Here is a 22,203-nt window from a genome sequence, read left to right as displayed (position 1 = left end):
AGTGTGAGGAGGGGAGATTTGGTCCACAACCGTGTTTAAGATGTGGTGTTCGAGTTAGAGATAAAACACAGATGTGTGCGCGTAGTGGTGGTAAAAGATATAGAGAACTTAAACGTTATTATGATAAAACAATAACAACCCTGTCATTGATAAGGTTATAAGAAACCCGGAAGACTATATAGCCAGATTTGAAGATAAATTATAATTTAGATGGTGTAATCAGAAACTGCCGACTGAAAAAACCAGTCGGTGTTGTTAACAATGCTGGTTATCTAGCGTTCTGCGCTGGGGAAAAAGATGTTACTGTCACAAGTTTGTATTCCAGGTTTTTTACGGGGTGATCAAAGACGGTCTAGTGATCGATCATATTGATTTGGATAAAAAAAATTCTTTACAGAACCTTCAAGCTATCACACAGAGTGAGAATTCTGCACGGGGTGGGGGTACTGGTCGGTTTAAGACCTTTTGAAGGAGAACTATCAAAGTTTTCTATGTAGAGACCGGTAACGAAATAATATTTAAGTCAATGACCGCAGCTGGTAAGTATTTCAGTATCAATCCACAAGGGGTTCAATATGTAGCAGATAAGAAAAAATAAATCAGCGTTTTCAAACATATATAAAAGTTGGATCTCATTTTCTTATGTTTAGATACAGGCAATGCAGAGAGATAAATTTACCGCAGATATGTAACTAGTTTGATAAAGTTATCGTTGCTTCCTATACGGATTAACTGCCTCCTAGTTTCACTATCGCATTCTCCGAAGTTGTATAAACATTGCACCAATTCAATAAGCCGCTTATCTGGGCTATTACAGTTTCTCAATGTATCATAAATGTACATGCTGGCTGAAATAGACTCAAAGATAAATTATCATTCTTTCCTCGTTTAGTCAGTATCTTTATTTTTTCTCTGTCTTTGATTTCAGAATACCTGTAAGAATATTTTTTGTGGTAACGGTTCGACAAACACGGAAGTAAAATAACTACGGTCTATCTCAACAATCAGTCTGGCATCAGATTTCATGGAAGTTCTATTTCAAGCCGTTTCAGTTATCTCCGCTGCTTTATAATATTACTTACCGTAGATTTTTATCAAGGACTGTCAGTACGGGTAGGTGTAATCGATTATTGGGGATAAATAATACATTTTTACAGAGACAATATATTTGTTTTACTGAATCCGTCCGGTTTTCTGGTTCATCTACATTTTTTCTGCGATTATAATTTAGAACAATTAAGAATATAAACAACAAATAAGTCACGCATATCACGTGAGCAATATTTGAATTTCCAAATCTCATTCAACTTATATACTATAGGACCTGTTTTATTGCTTGGCGTTTTCCCCATCGAAACTCAACAGAGAAACACACCTTCCCGCCAAGTCAACACGTGGCAGGTGCCTTTTGCACACTCCAGGGGTTGATTTTGGGGAGGGTGTGCAAAATCTGTTGAGCGTAGAGAATAACCCCGTGTACGTCTGTACCGTCATATATGTGTTGTGCCGACCTTACTGTAGATACTGTAAATACCTTACTGTAGACACTGTAAATATCTTCCTATAAATACTGTAAACACTATATGTGTATTGCCGTCCTCACTGTAAATATTGTAAATACCTTACTGTAAATACTGTAAATATTATATGTGTTGTGCCGTCCTTAGAATTAAGGTTTACTGAATCCTTCTGGATTTGCTAGAATGTTATATGACACCCCAGGAGTTCACATAAACAGATAGTGTAGTCCCCCTTAGAATTAAGATTTATGTGTTGTGCCGTCCTTGAGAAACACGCCCTCTTGAGCCTACTAGACTGTTGTTTGACAAGTTAGGGGCTCACTTACAGGGTTTGAGTCTCCCTTAGAATTAAGATTTATGTGTTGTGTCGTCCTCCACTAAACACGCCCTCTTAAGCCTGCTAGACTGTTGTTTGACAGGTCAGGGGCTCACATAGGCGGTTGTGTTTCGTGTGCCCCTGAGCCTGCTAGGATGTCATATGGACACCCAAGAGGTTCACATGGGGTTGTGCCGTCTTTAGTGCAAAAATAAAAAAAATACCCTTCTGGATTTGCTAGGATGTCATATGGGCACCCTAGATATTCACGTAGGGTATAAAAAAAAATATCTATCTATCTATCTATATATATATATATATAACGAATTACGAAAATATAAATATTATTTCTGCTATTAAAAAATTCGGTATTTTTTTACTTTTGCGGTATAATTGGTACATGATGGTTTTTAACGCTAATTGCCATTCACGTACTTGATCATATCTAAATTTTTGAACTTCCATTATACCTTACACAGTAACCAATTGAGGCGTTTCAGCAACAAATTCCAGACACCACCAGTAAGATGTTGCGGTTAATTTTTTATCAGCTGCTTCCAGTATAAATGTTTATTCGGTTCCGCTATTGAACACAACAGACACAACCCCGGAAAACTTATCGGTCGAATGCCGCCAGGGATATGTAATGTATATATTAAATTTTGCAGCGCCGAACACAGACAGCCTGTACACACCAGTGACGTCCGCAGTATATTTGATAGTATTATTTTACTGTGACCATGTTGCGAACCCGGATGACTCTGTGTATACATTATTGCTGATCTGTTTATGAGGAATTTTAATCAGATTAATTTTGTTAACGATCTCAGGAATTCCACTTACGACATCTTCTAGTGTTTTATTAATCGTTTTAATATTCGTCTTGATATCAGAGAGTTTCACATTAGCGGTCAACAGAGTACCAAAGAGTTCCTTTGCGGTTTCATTAATTTTTCTAAAGTTTCTACTAAAATTCGTGAACATATTTACATGAACGTCATACTCGACTCGTAACGTGGATAATTTATTATTTACGGTGCAGTAGTTAACGTCCACATATTTTTTTTTGTTTCCCCGTCTTCGTCGGATGTTGGCCCTCTTAAAACCACTATTTTATCTCCGTTCATGCTGAGTTCACCTGTCATTGTGTCACCGGTGTTCCTCAAATGATTAGCAACACTTCTTGCAATTTCATCTCTGATGGTTGTAAACGATATACTTGAGTCTCTGATTCTACCGTCGTCAGTAAATACTGGAATGTTATCCGTAACAGCTCCGAGTACTTGTCGAACTATATCATTCCATTTGATATTGCTAGTTTTCAAAACACCGTATCTGTCCTGAAAAACAACAATTTCATCTCGGTCAACCCCAGCCAGGTTCGTGAGATCATTAAGATCGTCTTTTGTCGCATTATTTCTATGTCAGGTTTTTTTCCTCGCAGTAATACCACCGCGGGATCTTCCGTAAATATCTATCATTATTCTTTTATTTTTGATCTAAGTCAATGATTGGAAATCGCAGATTTCCAGCGCTGACTTATATAATCGTGTACAACTTTGTGAGGTGGCAATGATGATTTTGATAGAGACCCTAGACAGCAATTGCTGCACGGCCGCATATTGGGGGATCGGTTAATTTTTGTGTTGGTAGCGTTGAGTACCAAACCGCTACTTGTAGCGGCGTAACATACTTGATAAATTCCTGCGGTGGAGCTAACCCATACGAATCGAAATAAATAATTCCACGAGGGTTAATCGCGTATGATACCCAATGAGTTCCAGGTCAAGTTCTGTTATCGAGATTAATAATACCGGTTTCAGCGCTGTTTGGTCGTTGTGGTAATAGATCTCACATAAAACACCTCTGAAGTTTTGTATTTTTAGTTGCTTAGCAGCATCAAGTAAATCAAAATTTGACAACATAGTGTTCCCTAAAGTCTTAGGCCCTTTCCTCGATAAGTTCCGGGAAGTTTTAAGCCCTTTCCCGTTGTTTTTTTTTAATGCCATTTCAGCAGCGGTTCCAATAGCACCTAACGCAGCTGCTTTTGCGACGGCTGGTGCCGCTGCGGCTATCAACGCTGGTATTGCTGCGAGAAGCGGAAATATTCCTCCGGTTTTAACTATATCGTTGATGACTCCAGCGGAAAGTTTAAGTCGTATTCCAGTCTTGGCTTTATCAAAATGTTTGCGCTGACGTTCTGTCAATGATAGTTTATTTTAACCGCCTGTGATTTGATTGTGCTTTAGCATTATTGTGGTCTCACATCTTTTTGCTGATGCGGATTGTAGCTTCTTGATCTGACCAGGAGTCAGACTAACACAACGTGATTGTAAGACATTTTATAAAATACTCGTGTTTCTAAATAACGTGGATTTAAAGACTTCCACTGGCGCATCAACGACTCTCATTCCACCACTTCCATCTTCAAGTAACATTGCTTTGTCATTGAGTATGACCGCGATTGCTCTGTAGTTAACACCACCACCTGTATTCACACTGGCTCTAAAGTGTATATCAACGACAGATTGTTTGGATAAATCAAGATGCTCCAGAGAAAAGTAATAAATCGGATACATATTTCCAAAATCTAACTGTGATATTTGTAAAAAAGTATCTACGTTTTGATCACGTCCCATAAACGTCATTAACCGATGGTATACACGTGGTATATGATTTTGTTCATAATTCAGGAGTATGTTTTCTGTTGGGTCTTGTTGAAACTTCGGTAACACCCAGTTAGCCAAATATCATATGGGACTGAGTTTGTGACTTTACTCGTTCATAATTCTGAAAAGCAACAAATATATGTCGTGGTGCAGAAACACTTTGCTGCGATGCTATGTGCCATGTAAATTGACCGTTAATATCAGTTTGAATACTATCTGTGGTTGTTCTTAACCAGGACAACAGAGACTTACCGCCTGTGTTCATAAAAGATAATTGTCGCTGTTCTTCTGCTATCGTTGGAGTCATTACCGGCATCCACTACGAAAGTTTTGTTAGTATTACTTTAGCAGCATCACCAGCAGGTCTCCAGATAGCGCCGTTGTCATCACCCATTCTCACAAGAGTAACTGTGTGTTTAGCTCCAAAGATAACTTTTCTAACATTTCTGCAAAATCCAAATATATGAGATAATGGAATTGCGCATGAAAAATTTCTACGACGCCCTTTCAACATTGCTCGGCGTGTTACGGATCCTAAGTTGAAATTTTCATTAGCACCATGAACCACCCGCGCCACATCAGCGTCACCGTTTCCGGCAAATTTTTTTGGCCGTCTTCTATCATACTGTTCGATAACGGATGAATTAGAATTGTCCTTCGCAAACATCATTGTTGGACCTGCTGATCTTGTATAATCATCAGAGTATCTTGCCAATCCTATTATTGTTGTAGCAACGTCAACATCTTTCTGAATTGTCTCAATGTTTTTTTTCCATCATTCAGATAAATAGCGCTGTCAAACAGTGCCATGATGCCGTTGTTGACAAAGCCAATAACGGCATCATCTGCATACTCAGTATCATCTGTTTTTATAATTTCACCTTGTACCTCAATAAAAGCCGCGGAGGGTAAAAAGTATCTACTTGTATCATGGACTTGTAATTCAATTCTTCCCTCTTGATTTGGTAGTCGTGCGTCATAAGAATAAAATTGATAATCACGCACAGACTCATCTTGAAGGACCGGTGCTTCCATGTCAAATGCTGTGTCGGATATGCGCTTAAACATTTTTATTATAATTATTTTCGTCTAACACGAGGATTACCCCTTCGGAAAACTCCGCTTCCTGATATTAAACTTGAAATAGTATGCCCTGCTTCACTGGGTCCTTGATCTGCTAGCCATGCCAATTTCTGATTTGCAGCTTGATTTATTATTTTAATGATATTTGCAGGCATAACTTCAGTGCTTGGTAATTTCACTGATTGTGGTCGGACCGCTTGCTGTCTGCGTGTTAATCGTGCTAGTCTTTCTTTGATTACCGAGAATGCTTTACCAGCAACGTTGCCGATTGCACCAGGAGCTTTTTCACGAACAACGTCAATAGCCTTCATTGATAATTGTTTTGCAATAGGTGCTACTTTTAGAGCTAACCTTCTGAATAATCCCTGAACAACATCACCAAGTCCATCTTCGTGAATCGCTCTGTAGGTTGGTAATTGTGAGTTTATTGCTCTGACCATTACAGGTCCACGCTAACTATTGTGTATGATCATCTTATTTTACTTGCCATTTATCTAATCATTATGACAATTAGTTAATTAGTCAAGGTCGTCAACGAGTTTATCAATAAGTTCTCGGTAAACGCTAATATCCATGATACCACCTTGAAATAATCGCTGACAAATATCAGCTGATTCATTAATTATTTCAGGAGAATTATTAACAGCACATTTTCTTCCTATGAGAACTTCTAGTCGTCCTACCTCAGAAAGGATATTGTTGGGGCATGGAGTAACAAGACCACTTCCAGTAAACCCACTTCAGGTTGCTCTTTCTTCCCTACGTGTTGTTTCCGAGCTTTTCTTAAATAGTCTTAATGATGATCTTTCTACTTTTGCTTTTTTAAGTAGCTCTTCAGACGTTTTAAGTTCCGACATCAATTTTTTGCTGCGGTGAAGAAGATTGTTGTTGTTCTATCTGTTGCTGCGGTGGAGGAGGTTGTGGTTGTTTATTAAGCTCTCTATCAAGTCTTCTAATTTCTTCAACAAGTGCATCGAATTTAACATCATCACGTCTGACTTGTTTTTTGTTGTAATATACACGATATACCCATTTGATAAAATTGTCATCATTTACGGTTTCATAACCGCGGTTTAATATTTTAGATTTATCATAAACACCAAGTAGTATTTTTGTAGGAAAATCATGTTCTTTAGTATTATTAATATTTTCAATAACACCTTCCTTAAATTTTTTAATCAATTCAATATTTTCTTTCCTTACTTTGGATTTAGGAGCAAGTTCTTGTTCTATGCCGGCGATAGGTGTTTCTTCGCCTGCTTGAGGTTGAGCTGCAGCTATTTCAGTTGGAAATGCTCGTAAAATCTTTTTTTGCTTGTTTAGTTCTCGCCACTATTTTTTCAGTCTGCGCAGCGGTTTGTTTTACTAGCGCAAGTAGACCTTCAGTAGCCGCTACGACTTTTTCAGTAAATGTTGTGATAGGCTTAAATATTTGTTCTGTGCCTGTAGCGAATTCAACTTGGGCTACTTGTCGTTCTTGTAGGTTTTTTCTGAAAGAATCTCTCATGGGGAGAAATTTATTAATTACTCCTAGTCGCTCTCTAGCTAACCGGGCAGTATAGGATTCCGGATGAACCATTAACTGATATAAGAATTTTTAATTAATAGCAGCAGAGAGGGAGAAGTCTCCTACTCGGCACTCGATTGGTAAATCCTTTCCCGCTACGATTTTCCAAGGACGTTCATTTCGAACCTTTTTTTTGCGATTTCCAGGAAGGCTTATTTATTGAAATAGAGAGTGAGTCAATTAGAGGCTGTTCGTCCTCTCTGCTGCTATTGGTTAAGAATTCCGAATCAATTTTTAAGTAATTACAAAGGAAAAAGCACTACAACATATAATCGGCTTATAACGAGGTATAAAAAATAAAATTTAACTTGATTTGTGTATATAAACATGTAAGCGTACAAAGTCGAGCCATATTCAATTCCCAAAATGTCCAATATCGATTTAAACAATACCTGTAAATCTAACTGCAATGTCAGAAAAATCAAATCATTTCACCTGCAAATACGTACAAGACGCAGAGCAAATTTAATCTCTATAATTCAACACAAATATAAGTTAACATTTCCAAGAAATGGAAACAATGAAAACATTGCAATAATGGTTACAAAATGAGATTATGAACAGGTACATATAAACATGTTCATTACATGTCATTTGTATATGTGAATTAGTTCGCACATAATCATGTTTCCACCCAAAAATATCAATCAAAAATAAAAAAGTCTGTTGGCGTGAAAATCGTATTAGATCAAATACTTATGCAAAGCATCATGCCTACAAAATTTGTCTATATATGCTGGTGTCTTCCCAGGACAAACATACGGACACACAAAAGGGCAGATGTATGATTGTCAAGAAAGGTGGAAATATGTATGACCAGGACAAAAATCAAGACGTTCCGACTCACTTGCAGTGGGAGTGTAAACAGTTTACCGTAGAATTCATTACCCTACGACCTTTTATTTACAAAGTAAATAAATTGAACATATTTATTTCTGGTGCATCGTAGACCTTATATTATCTTATTCATATTATCGGATGTATACCGCCAGTGAATTCGGTTAAAAGAGCTCAAGTAGATTTTTTTTTTCTTAATAGGATCCATCCGATGTGCGCGTTGAATCAAATGCAGCTGACCGCTTTTACATTTCTCATATCGAATGTAAGGCGTGCTTCGCAATAAGCTTTTCTATACGTACAAGTCTGTATATACCTTCGGGTCCGGTCCAAAACAAATGTCAACAAAACATGGCTTGGTACAGAATAAAGGTCGTTGACCTTTTGTGTAAATAAAAAAATGTTCAAAACGCGACACCTCCTCATATGCAGACATGTCCAGAACCAAAATAGTCTCCTTCTGTAGTAAGTGCGAGTCGATTTTGGTAATGTACCAATAGTTAAATTTTATCCGAAATCCGTTTTAGCATGTTTTATCGTTGTTAAAACGTAGCATTGTCTATGTTTGAAAACAGTTTTCATAAGACCTATGTGGTCCTGTATCTGTTTATGTTTTATTTCTTTCTATCTGTCCATCCATGTAACGCTCTCTCATGTCTTGTTTTGGTCTTTCTCTCCTAGTGATATGTTTATTAGCCAATGATTTTCTCTCCGATTTGTTTCCCACAATTCGTAATATCAAACGCTTTCACCAGAAGTAAACTAACAGTGTGATTGTTGCTCGTATATCTTTTATTTTTTCCAGTACTCTAGTCAGAGAGATATTTATATGGAGCCACAAATCACATAATGAAAAGTGTAGACAAGGAAGTACAATGATACTTCTCTGCCTTTCTCTACAGCTTTTAGCACATTATTTGGAAATTAACTTCGTCATTCTATTACGCTGTCCGCCCCAGCTGAGACTCTAAGACAGAGGAAGAAATAGTTCTTGAAGGTTTTGGTACTTTAGAAGTTGTTGCGTACGTCCTATCATATTAAAAAAACAAATATACATACATCAATACTACTACTTATGAGGGATTGTAGCCAGTTATCTTTCCAACAAGTGGAGCCACAGAAAATCCAAGTCCTGATATTTGGAGTTTATCGCTAGCCAGAACAATCTGCTGTTGCTCAATCGGGCGGTAAATAATTGTAGAAACTACAATAATACGTCTATCACTGAAAACTAATATTGTATTATTTCATTTTTCGATGTGTGTGTGTGTGTGTGTGTGTGTGTGTTAATCAGAAACAATTCCCTTTTAAAATATTACACCATATGTTCTATTGCGACAAAATCCACTGCAATGTTCTAAATTTCAAGCTGTCATTGCAAAACTAAATTTAACACACCGAGAACAATATAACTTTATTTAGACTATGGTAATTCCTCTTCGTTTGTCCCTTCCAAGTAATATTTTCGGTATAGGTCGTCTGAATAAATTAAAAATAGAACATTTCACTTTAGCAAATCAGACATATATCATTGCACACACACGCACGCACCTGTACACTCTCTCTCTCTCTCTCTCTCTCTCTCTCAGCCACGTATGGGCTTAATATCAAATTAAACCAATTTTTAATAAGAAGTATAGTCGTTATAATACGATAATAATGCTCTATTTTAACCAAAGTTAATTTCTGTAGGAGAGCATCAATAACATAGCAAATTGTTTTTCATATATATGTTTTATAAAGATACTTCTCAAGGACGACATGTTTGAAAAACCTATTATCGTAGACCTCCAAAATGAAAATAAAAAGAGTATTTATAGTTTTGTATAATCCAGATATGATATTACCTGAATAATATATCAAATATATGCTTAAAGTAAAAAATATTCAAAGAGAATCTTGTTTATTTCCGAAAGAAACAAGTAAAAAAGTTTATAACGAAGTCGTGTGTGTCTGACTTGGATTTATCACGTAGCTTTAAAAAAAATCAGCCATATCACTACGATGTCTGCAGTGGGCAGTTTATAGTGATGTCAATGGGGCGTCATATTGCAGACATGTAGCATCATGTCCCACCCAGTCATATTATCCTGATACCAGGCCGACCAGTCCTAACACTAACCTCTTAATGCTGAGCGCCTAGCGAGGCAGCTGTTAGTTTCATTTTTATAAGTTTTTGTTATGACTCGGCCAGGGTTCGAACCCGCGACCTCCCAAATCCGAGGCGGACGCTCTAACCACTAGGCCAACGAAGCTGTCTGAGGAAGTCGATAAGTTTTTTATACATTACCCCACCAAGTAACTATCTAAAGAATTATTCAGAATAAATTGCTAAATCGTCGATGTGTTATATGACTGTATGGATATGGATCTGCTAAAAATAATTTCAGAAAAGAATTACAAAGTTAATTGTGTGAAAATGAGAATTGTATTTTTATGCAGATACGAAAAACTGTGATTTTCCATTTGCGACGACAATATCACCCATTATGCCTAATATTTGCTTACCGGTCGACCAAGTTTCAGAAACAGACTTGACAGTTCGAGGGTAGTTTTGCAGAAATACATGAAGACTAATTACAGCAAATATCATGAATGTGTAGAGAATCTTTATTCATTCCAATAGCCAAAATAACTGAGCAGCGTGCGAATTACCATTAGTCCGCGTACAATGCCAGTTAATTTCACTGCGGATTGGGGCAATAAATGAATAGCCAGACCGTTTGGCCACTTGGCATTTTAGGTGTAGTTTGTACATTTATTCTAAAATTTGTGTATTTTATGATATTAAAAAGAATGGAAACCAGTTGAAATATAAATAACAGTAAACTTTCTGATGGTCACTCATGAATGGGTGAGATGAAAATATAAATGCCTCGCTTGCATTCTACGTTCAATAGATGCTTGTACTTCCACAAAGAAATTCTTATGTGTCTCTACGACGTCTGAAGTCATATACTGCTTCAGATTCCAACGTCAATGTATGAAGGCATTTGGATGGCTAAAAGCCACCAGAGGCTACAAATGTAAACACAGTCAAGAAGAATAAATATTCAAACGAAATACGACACTATCGAATGAAAAACATCTTTTAAAAATAGCTGGGTTACATCGTTCGCATGGAATACAGAAACAGGACTATGGTAATACTGTTAACTGTTTAGCTGAATTCTGCTTTAGTTCGTACCGCACAGCATCGCGATTGATATATGCGTCTGTTTCATTGAATATTCATGTCAGCGTTGCAAACTGTAGGTGAAATTGCCGAATATGTTTCATGCAGGAACGATGGAAACAATTCATATTGACATACAGCGCAACACCATTTGTTTTATACATTTTGAAAAAGGCTCGTCTGTGTACATGTAATCTGCCATATTTGTCATGAGTTCTGGAATAGTCCATTTTTATACGTTAAAGAAATCAAAGGGAGGCAACCACATTATGGTTCAATATAATCGAATGGGAAAGCTGGTCAGTCTTTAATAAACAAACTGACTCTTCCGCAGGTGATGGCGGCATAGAAAAATTTGATGAAAACAGATCATGTGGTTTTAGCGTGTATTTAATGAAATACGCCACTCGCTATGTCGATTAGAACGGTGTTGAGACATTTCTTGCGCGTTACTTTTAACTACATTTAATGACACTAACATGAAAAGTCGCTGAGCTGCAGACGTAGATGTGATTAGCGATTCCGTGCGGAACGAAATATAGTGTTGATGCATTTGATCCATTTCCTGTTCCAGCAATCCACTCCTAGAACTCAGGTGGCAGGGTCCAGTTTCGTAAATTGGCCCCTGGCAAATTTCTTAACTTAAGGCTATGGTGTGACTTTTTCAGCTATTATTGTTTACTAGTTATAAATATGGATATATTTGTGAACTAGGTGTTTCGGACTTGTGTTGTTCTTGAAACAGATGTCAGGCATGTACACCTTCCATAGTTGCTCTGCAGTATGTTGATAGTGAAATACCAATAGTCGGCTAGGAAGAAGAGCTAGCCTCCCAAAGCAGTAGACACGTGGGTTCAAGGCAAGTAGAGTATCTCAAAAACGGCTTGGATGACAACTATTCTGAACTGCATCAAACTATTTAGTAGACAATGTTTTTCAAAATTTTCATCCACGGAAAGAGCTTGCGTCTGCACTGTGAGCACCATATGCTGTCAAAAATGGCCTTTGGATGTGAAAAATGCATGTATAAAATAGGGGTTGGTGTGCATAAACTTCTTCTGCTATGAACTGTCATTGACTTCTCTGGTCAAGTGAATACTATTCTTATGCTTTGTTTTAATATAAGTATCTAAAAATATGGACCTTTTTGACCTCACTTGTGTATTTGATTTTTTATGATTTTTTTTATACTAGGTCGCTGATTGCGGTATTAAATTTGTACATAAAACCTGGCCCCTGTCCCCTCATCTTTCCACAGATCCAATTGAATGGGCAGCTGTACTGTGGACGCCACAACTTCGTCTTTGGAGGCTGGGTCTAGATATGATGCTGTCATTGATGACAAGTCAGTGGATGAAGATCATAATTCTTTTTCAGACTGGTCGTCAATGGTAGCAAAAGATTCTAATGCCCAACCTCTGGATGACATGTTCAGGGCTCTGGAGAAAGAGGATAGTAAGAAGTATTGTGCCCGTCAGTTAACAGTATCAGTATTATGTCGAATTGAAGAAAATTTTATAAATTTAACATATGATATAAATATATTAGTTTGTGTTTTCTTTATTTTCTATGTTTCAATATATAAATAACCTTACCACGAGTAAATATTCATGCCATGTAGCATTTTCCCACTGAGTTGTTTCCTACATTTTGTCGTCCTGAATGGCGATATGTTGGACCAATTGGTTACGGTAAAAACCAGTAGCATTTCCAGGTTTCAGGTCCTGTGGGCTTGCGGGATGTTTTGGTGAATTTCACATACAGATTATGCGGATATATTTTCAATCAAGTGAACTGAATGACGGAGATTACAATAAGCAACAAGGTATCATCATCTACAGTGTACAATATACAAAGAAACATGATATTATACAAAATTACATATGCATGCAAATGCAGATCAATGCAAGTTAAGTAAGCAGATTAATTCACAACATATTTCTGAAGAGAGACGTTTATATTATTATAAATGAATTTAGGATGTCATTTTCAAGTTTCTACTACGCACAAGAAACTTTTAAATTACTTTGCGCATTCTGAAGGCCTTTGGGTGAACTGAAAAAGATGATAGTCATCTGCGAATAAAATAATAAAAAGACTTAACATACTAATATCGACACCTTTCATACCCTGCATGATAAATCATTTACAAACATTAAAAACGAAGTGGTGAGAAACATTCACCGCGCCGATCACCAAGAACAGAAGAACAGTGATCAACTAGTATATTATCATATTAAGCCCTTGACTTTATATTGCTGTTCATTAATTTGATTATATCTAAAATATTTCCCTTTAAAACAAGCTTTCTCAGTTTATACCATAAGTCATCCCTACAATGTAGTCACAATCTTTGGGGAAATCACTAAACATATTATTGTGGCTTACCTTGATTAATAACATGTGAAATACGCCAATGTACAATAAAAAATGTTGTCAACTGTACCCATGTTTTTTGTTTGTTTTGTTTTGTTTTGCTTTTGATTCTTGGGTTATTTTTTTTTTTTTGCATTTTTGTGTGTAGGTTGCTTTTGTGTGTCTTGATTTGATTCAATAAAAATACGATTCATTCCTGCCCAATTACGGAGTCTTTTTACTAATTAACTATTCGAATAATTTATCCAAGCAAATATGAAGTGTTATAGCTCAATACTTATTGGTATAATATAAATTGCACTTTTTAAGTAAATTTATAATTAAGCCTTCAGTCAATCTTTCTGCCAAAAGTACCACTATTAAACACAGCAATAATTACATTAAAGGATGTCTTTTTAAGTATGTTTAACGCGGTAAAGGCACTTGTTAATGACCATGTCTGGACCCCCAATGAGGCCTGATTTTATATGATGCAGATCCTACTCTATCTCTCGAATGGAAATATATTTAAGTTTAGTTTATTAAACATGATATTAATTTTCCCTTCTACATACCTTTCATGAAAGCGTTAAACAGTTTCATCTGGTGTAACAAGTGATCATTAGAATTATTTATAGCTCTGAAATATTTCCCAGAAGTATAAAATGTAATATTTGAGGAGTTCTGATTCGCAGCATCTTTTAAAATTTTCCAATACAACTTTGTATCATTAGAATTTTCTTTTTCAAATATAATGCTTTTGGCTTGTCGTAATAATGCCTGTATTTTTCTATAAATATTTTATAGGCGGATCATGCAACTGGTATTTCGTGTATTACTTTGGTTTTCCAAGTCGAAAATTATTCAATTTCCTCATATAAATTAACCTTTTTCTTTACTTATATCATTAAACAAAGGATTTTAGTTTATACGATCAGAGTTTTGATACTTTACCATGGCATTTTTGTAACTGTTAAAGAATAGCAAACACACATCGTGCAAAATATAATGTAGAGTCAACAAACAACTTTCAATACTGTGAGTTTTAAAATTCTCAGTTAATTAATATTTCGCTAAAAATTTAAAACTGCTGTATTACAGATCATTTAATTTTCATTTATGTTTATTCTTGAACTCTGTTCAATGCATATTCACTTCCAGTGCATTCATATTCTCTTTTGTACAGAAACAACGTCATCAACATTCCAACGTAAAGCATACATCACAATGATCATACAAAATGTTAGGCTCACAAACATCAAACGGTGCTACATTGATGAAAAACGCCTTAAAGGCAACAACGTAATATACTAAAACACACCCACCTTTACATCAATAGTATACTATCAAATATTCCTGCCATTAACTACACGCCCCTTCATTATGTTTATGTGCATGCAAAAGTAAAGTAACCGAACTACTTTAGGGTACTAGTTGTAGAATATCTTGCGAAACACGTGATTTATCAGTATATTCATCAAGTATATACACGTAGGAAATGCATACATATTTCGAAAATTGCTATCAACAACAAAATATGGGTGTGTTGACGTTCGTGCATTGAAATCAGCACATATAATAAATTTACAACCTTTATTTGAACCTCATTTTGTCTCTTACCAGAGCTTGTAAGAACATGTCAAAAATATTTGTATCCACCATAGATTGCTTACTAGCTACATTGGGTATAAAATAATATAGGCAATCACGTTGATCATTTTTCTCTAAATATTATGCCATTAAATTTAGTCGATGATATATTATCTTCATTCCCGAAATAAACGTATTGTCCCCAATCCATTTTTTCATTAATGTATCACAAGGATGTAGCTAATATTTATGACAACAATTGAGTTTTGAATGAAAATTGCGTGAAGTCAAATATCATGTTTTCCTGTCTATGATTCCCCAACATCTACAGAATACAGGCTAATGCAGAAGCATTCATTGAAAATAATATGATTAGGGGAGCATTATTTTGTTTCTACTTGTTGACAAAATTGTGATTAGTTTCACACACAATCTTTGCCTTAACTACAACGGCTTACTCTTGTATTTTACAAACGCAATCACATTTTAATTTGATATCTTCTTTGCAGAAGTTTCTTTTATTAATTCTTTGTCGGGAGGATTTTGTCTCCTTTCCAGCGTTTCGTCTCTAGGGTCAACTCATTCCATGTCGTCTGTAGGTAGCTTGATTCCCTTGTCTTGATATGACAACAAAACATCGAGTATGTTCATAGCAGTGAGTGTATCACGTCCTATCAACCAGAAATAAAACATTATATATGTTTATGGGATCAAGTGCATCAGATCCTGTCAACCAGAAATAAAAAATCAAGTATGCGTATGACACCAAGTATATTACGCCCCGTTAACTTGATGCAAAATTTATTAGCAATTTTTGTATTTTTTCTTCTGTTCAGAAATGAAGATACCATATATAGAGGTCATATTTATGAAACACCTACAAACATTTATAATATAAAATAATTATGCTTCGTTGCGAATAACCAAAATAGAATTACAAAAAGGCAATAACAACGAATGAAACAACAAAAGTGTAACGGCAGACATTATTTTCGTAACTATCATACCCCTCTGTAAGAAACGTAAAGGCATGAATCAACTGCTGTGCCTAATAAGCAACCATTCCTCTTTAGCGAGGTAAATAGTAGAGCTCTCAATATTTTTCACACATAAAATGGTGTTTATTTTGTTCATTACACATAACCACTGCAATTATATTTGTAGACACTTCGATGGATAGCTAAACTACGAGGTGACAGTTTGGATGTTTTCAACATTCTTCCTTGCTTAAATTATTTTACTGCTGATGCTGGCTGTCTCACAAACTTTCCATAACTATGATATATATATATATATATATATATATATATATATATATATATATATATACACTAAAGAAACGTATTTAGTTTGAAATAAGCAAATATGCGATGTTTGAGAATAGTCGTTCTTTGTAAGCGAATTTAAAATTACATTACCCTCAGGATGAAAAAAAATAGTTACTACTTTGATTGTCAGTATACCCCATCAAGAGGTCAATGTTATGGTTACATTCGAATTGTTGAATCGTTTTTAACACCGAGGAAAACAAATTGATGGTTGCAAAAACAAATTTGATTCATAAGCTACACATCACAAAAACTGCCATAACATTTTCGCTACGCAGGTATTCCATGTGTATTTTTCATCTGTGGAAATTAGGCTGTTTTCTTTTCAAAATGAAATGCTCTTTACTATGTTCATCCTACATTGTCAATGACAGCTCACCTTTTTTCCTTAGTTCATGAATAACCATTTTAACTTCCCGTTTAGAATATCCGCGCTCCTGTGCTGCCAAAGCTGCTGGTGAATTCATGTCCAGATCGGTATCCTTCTGTTTTTCGTCTATAATAATAATAATAATAATAATAATAATACATCAATTTATACATTATTATTATTATTATTATTATTATTATTACTGCATTTGCGAGTCGATAATGCAGTCTTATCTATTAACTAGTTTCAGCCATTTTAATTGTTTTAACATCCAGAATTTATACAATGCCCCTGCCTTAAAACAAAAGTTGAAGTTTTTGAACCAGAAAACATGTGCTTGAAATATCGATGTACTCGTTAGCATTTTAAGAGCTAATTCTTGGTTTCTTTGTTAGTAAAATAGCTTCGCAACACTAGCAAATTTGTACCATATAACTTAGTCTTACTGCAACTTGCATACAGATATCTCTGATTTAAAGGTTAAACACCGCGTATATGTATATCTAGATTGTATATATTATGAAACTTGCATGGAAGTAGTACTGTAACGTGGCAGGCACAGGAACATATATTTCAAACGTAAGTGTAATTTCTTATCAACAGTAACCAGTTCCTCTTTTGTTACATCACAAAGAATGTAGAAACGTACTTCTTTCTCCGATGGGCACTTGATCCATTCTTCTGGCAAGACCATCTGATGGAGATAACCTTTCGGCTGATGTTGATGTTGCTTCCTTGGGCTAAAAGTCATTAATTGATTTATTTTCATTTTCACATGTTGTCAGAATTAAGAATAATAAAGAAAATTTGACTTGCGAATTTTTGTAATAGAGCATTTCGCTTTGTTTTTGTTGGTTTTAACAGCACCTTCAACACATTATGGGCTTTATCATGCCGAGGAAATGGGTGCTAAGTGCTTTACCCAGGGAAATACCGATGTAGCAAATCCATGCTAACCTGGGCGAGTATGGAACCCGCCACTCTTGGATTACCAGTCAGACGCTCTATCAGCTAAGCTATTTCAGCAACCTGGGACTGCTGGCAAAAACGAAGCAAGCCGGCTGTATATGTACAAACATTAGTGTGTTTATAACGTTTCAGGTTAGAATACTATATCTTGCCGTTATCGGTTACACCTTGAACAATAAAGGATTCGACATTGGACAGGTATATGAAATATATTTCAAATAGATAATTGACCATCTAGAGTTGATTTTATAATTGTTTGCTGCTAATGTTGGTTTACTATTATTATTATTATATTTATTATTATTATTATTATTATTATTATTATTATTATTATTATTATTATTTAATGAATCAATGATTAAGAGTCCATCATTTTACAACTAACATGATCCATTCAAGCAGCAGAGAGTATACCCATTGCAAAAGAACATAATGGAAACAAACTGCACTGGAGAACAAGGGGGAGGGGAACAGGTCATACCTAGAACTGAAAGGCAGCGGACTCAGCTACGATAATGTAAATGATGTAGAGAAGGGGGAAGAAGAGTGTCGATGATCCATACTTGTCAAACTGGTAAGCCATAAAATGTGGACCAGGTGATTACTACCAAAGAGAAAGCAAAAGTGGTCTTATATCTCAAAATATGAGCCTCTCCGGATCAGATTTCTGCTGAGATTAGTATACCATCTTGTGCCATAGCCAACAACACTTGCACAGACGGCCCTACTCAAGAATTCTGCATGTCTTTTCTGGGCTAAACTATACAGCCTGGAGAACATCATTCTAGTTTACCAGACTAAACTAATAGAAGGTCGCTACAGATGGAGGCATGGCTGGGTTTTCAGAGAACTAACAGATACCTTGGTGAGGGAGAGGGAAAATGACCATTACCAACCCCAAAATTACCCAGACGTCTCTGCATCCAGATGTGGTAATTTTCCAGAGTCAAATAAGAAGTTTGTGGTCATTGACTTGATAGTTCCTTGGGAGGAGTGATGTAAGAGAAACTTCACCACATATGCAATAGAAATATACAAGTGCAGAGGATAGAGTACGTGGAGGTTTGACTAAAAGGATTTCCTGATCAGTCAGAATGAAGGATGCACAGTGTTCAGTGTATAATAGGTTGAAACGACATTATGACGATTCAAGCACTGGACAAGAGTGCTGGAATGGTATCTATCTGGCTATGGATAAAGCGTGTGCACAACAGCTGTCTATTCATGGCCGCTATCAGGAGGTTGCTCCAGGACAAGGGGGAGGGCACCATTGAGATACAGACCCAGATGATGATGCTGGTGGTTTATAAGCGGATACACTCTATTGAAATACCGTTTCAAACAAGTCTGATGAATCCAGAAATATTGTAACTCTTGCTGTAATTGAATGGTGTCGCTTCTTTTAGGATTAGGAGGCAAGCAGGGTATCCGATGTTCGTACCAGCGGTGGAGGTTCATCCACCGTATGTAAGGAACCAGTGTTAATGACCCATCTTCCACAGAATCAAGTAGTAAATACACCGACCCATTTATATCGAAATAGAGCTCTTGACTGCTCATAAAATGAATATTCGTTAATGTTGCACACTTAAGAAACGCGACTTCAGCTCACAATGGATCAATGAACATTTGACGGCATCATCCACGTCTGACAAAAACTTTTTTCTTTCGGATCACTGGGATAATCTTTTTACCATGTTGTGAAGAAGGTGACGATGCGTTAATGGGATCTGAATGAATTTGCTATAATAGAAATTAGAGAATATGGCTTTTATGAATTTAGACACAAGAAAGTGATTAGGGCGACGAGTAAATCACCAAGTCATGACGATCGTGAAACAAATAACCACAACATATAAAATAATCATGAGTAGTTTGTTAGTGATCAGAACATAAGCTTCTCTCAAGTGTGCGGCATTGTCATAGGCATAAATAAGCCAGAACAATTATAACTGTTTAGTCAACGCGTGTATTTGAAATTTGTCTATGTAACCTTGTAACAACAATTTGCGATGAGAACTGAAAGTGTTTGCGCGATGTGCGTCATTTTGATTAAATGCATTTTGTGGAATGTTTTAAAACTGGTGTCACGATGATCTCCTTTTCATGTAAACCAGAGCTTAATGTCTTCCTCGTGTTCAACTAATATGTCATCGAAAATAGGAAGAGAAATTTTGTCAATGTCACATTTGATCCCGTTGTATTCGACAGGAATACCCGCCATAAATGAACTGTATTTTCTTTGACACCATATTTCAGTAGCGAATAGGCTCATAGAGCGATACATTGGAGAGGATGCTCGAGCAAGGCTTATGTGTGCTTGATTAAACGTTTGACAACTTCGGCTTCACCAAACTAACAAGGTCTTACAATCCACATGTTAAAAGGATACAAGTCTTTGAGGAACTGACCTTTTCTCAATCACTTTGAAAACTGTTAATGAATCTACCACGATAGAGTTTTGGAATGCTGAATGTGAACAGATATTACAAAGACATAAATTTGGCTTACTTTTGGATCACATACACAGCACCGTCACAACGGCAGCAGCAATATTTTCAAAAGGCCAGTTTTGTCCTCTTTCCTTTATAACAGAACAATCCGTCTTGGTTCTTGTTGTTGTTATTGTTGTCGCTGAGATTGATAACACAAGATCTAAATTGTGGGCTACATCTCATATCCATGCCTCAAATCCAAGATTTTACCAGTCGCGTACATCATTCCAGTGTAAAATATATTACAATGACACACCACAATTCTTGACAAGTTTCGTTGTCGACAAGGCGTAAGGATCCTCTTCACCAGACACAGATATGTTGGTATTTTTCACCATTCGCAGCACTTTGAAACTAGCAACGTTTTCATTTTGTTATCCAATTGTTGATGTCATTGTCGGGATGGATTTTTGTGTAATGTCGATAAATCTGATAAACTGTGTCCACATGTAAATGAAATGCACTGAATAAAGCTCTGAATGCATTCTACTAATATAGCTACAAAAAAGATATGTAGGATCACTGGGCTACATATATATCCACCTGTCTTTTGATAACTTTGATATATCATTTGGTATCCATGTTATACCATTGTTGCAATGTCAAGGATAAGAATCTTTAGATATATTTCTGGATCACTAATGTGATTTAACGCCAACAACGAAACCGTTTGATATATTCAATGGAAGAGGAATCTTTATACTCTCATTCCTAAACAACATTCGTCAACAATCAAAGCACTGTACCTTATGCATGAATTCTGTTCAGAAGAAACATTCAGGAATAGGCCCTTGAATGTATTACGATCATTTCTCTTTCAACATCTTTATTCGACTGGCAACATCACAATAACCATGCAGTGTCATAGGAAACATTTAGTCTAATCTCATCCATGCTTCTTTATAGTAATGCAGAGAGGTTCGGGGTGGTGTGTGTAGTTGGTTGGTTGGAACGAACAGTTTAACTTGTGAGATGGGAGGTCCAACAAAAATGATCATGGTCATGATGTTGACATCCAGAGTGTGAGGACAAGAGCTTGTAAGCTTCAGCACACGTGCTACTTAACAGGAACAATAGTTTTTCCTTGCAATGATGAGGCAACACTGGATTAAATATGTTCATTGGTGCTGTGATTTTGCATTTGATCAGATCATCGTACTGGCGAATTTACTTTACAACGATGTGTTCTTACACGACTCTGGCGTGACCTGTTCGAAATCAAGAATATTTACAAATCCAAGTGAACAACAAACACAAGTTGGCACATTTCATTTGTTTTTCTTAAAGCTCGTCTGTCGCTTACAACAAGAATGGAGTACTGTATAAATTATCGCAAGGATTCAAAGCTTCAATTACTATTATGTCTTAGTTTTCAATAATGCGTCAAAATTATATGGTTCTTTTAAAACGTCCATCGTATTCATATTCCCTCATTTCTACTACGCGGTATCCTTGAGCTAACAAAATCTGGCGTTGTGGAAAGTTCTTCTGTACAGGTTCTCCAATGTTAAATCTGTATATGGATTTTTCAGTTTTTGTTCGTGATTATTAGTGTTGCAACCTGCTAAAGGCACCTGTGCAATTTGTACACGATATGTTGATCTTCCAATTCCCAGCGTTCAAGGTAAGATGGATCTTCTTTTCTCCACAGTTTCTGGCACGTATTGTATTGCATTTGCATTGAGTCTATCATTCACGAAACAACCAAATTCAAGGTTTCTGCCTAATAAGTTATGCATCTATTTCTATCTTGCCCAGCATTAAAAGATAATTGAGGAAAACATATGTATTTAGCAAATATAATCCTCTACTTAACTCGCAATCCGGATTCGGACAAAATCACAATTGTCTGATTAAGCAAATGAATGAGTGCTTATCCGCTACAAACAAAGGTAATATCACTGGAGTTGTCTATATATTTTGTTTTGT

The 22,203-nt window shown here is 36.1% G+C and overlaps 1 protein-coding gene across 1 annotated transcript in view; it reads right to left on the bottom strand.

The window, feature by feature from the left end:
* LOC149773716 (uncharacterized) overlaps positions 1-22,203 on the bottom strand; it is a 113,245-nt gene that overhangs the window by 72,715 nt on the left and 18,327 nt on the right. Inside the window, exons 7-9 of the mRNA XM_089946256.1 lie at positions 17,460-17,550; positions 16,820-16,936; positions 15,741-15,783 (exon numbers count right to left, since the gene is read on the bottom strand). Of these exons, the coding sequence (XP_089802382.1) occupies positions 15,741-15,783; positions 16,820-16,936; positions 17,460-17,550 (251 nt within the window). The remainder of the gene's footprint in view (positions 1-15,740; positions 15,784-16,819; positions 16,937-17,459; positions 17,551-22,203) is intronic.

The sequence above is a fragment of the Sinohyriopsis cumingii genome, unplaced genomic scaffold, assembly GCF_028554795.1.
Source record: "Sinohyriopsis cumingii isolate HCF-2022 unplaced genomic scaffold, ASM2855479v2 utg000622l, whole genome shotgun sequence".
In the NCBI taxonomy this organism is placed as follows: domain Eukaryota; kingdom Metazoa; phylum Mollusca; class Bivalvia; order Unionida; family Unionidae; genus Sinohyriopsis; species Sinohyriopsis cumingii.
This window is presented reverse-complemented; position numbering and strand designations above follow the sequence as displayed.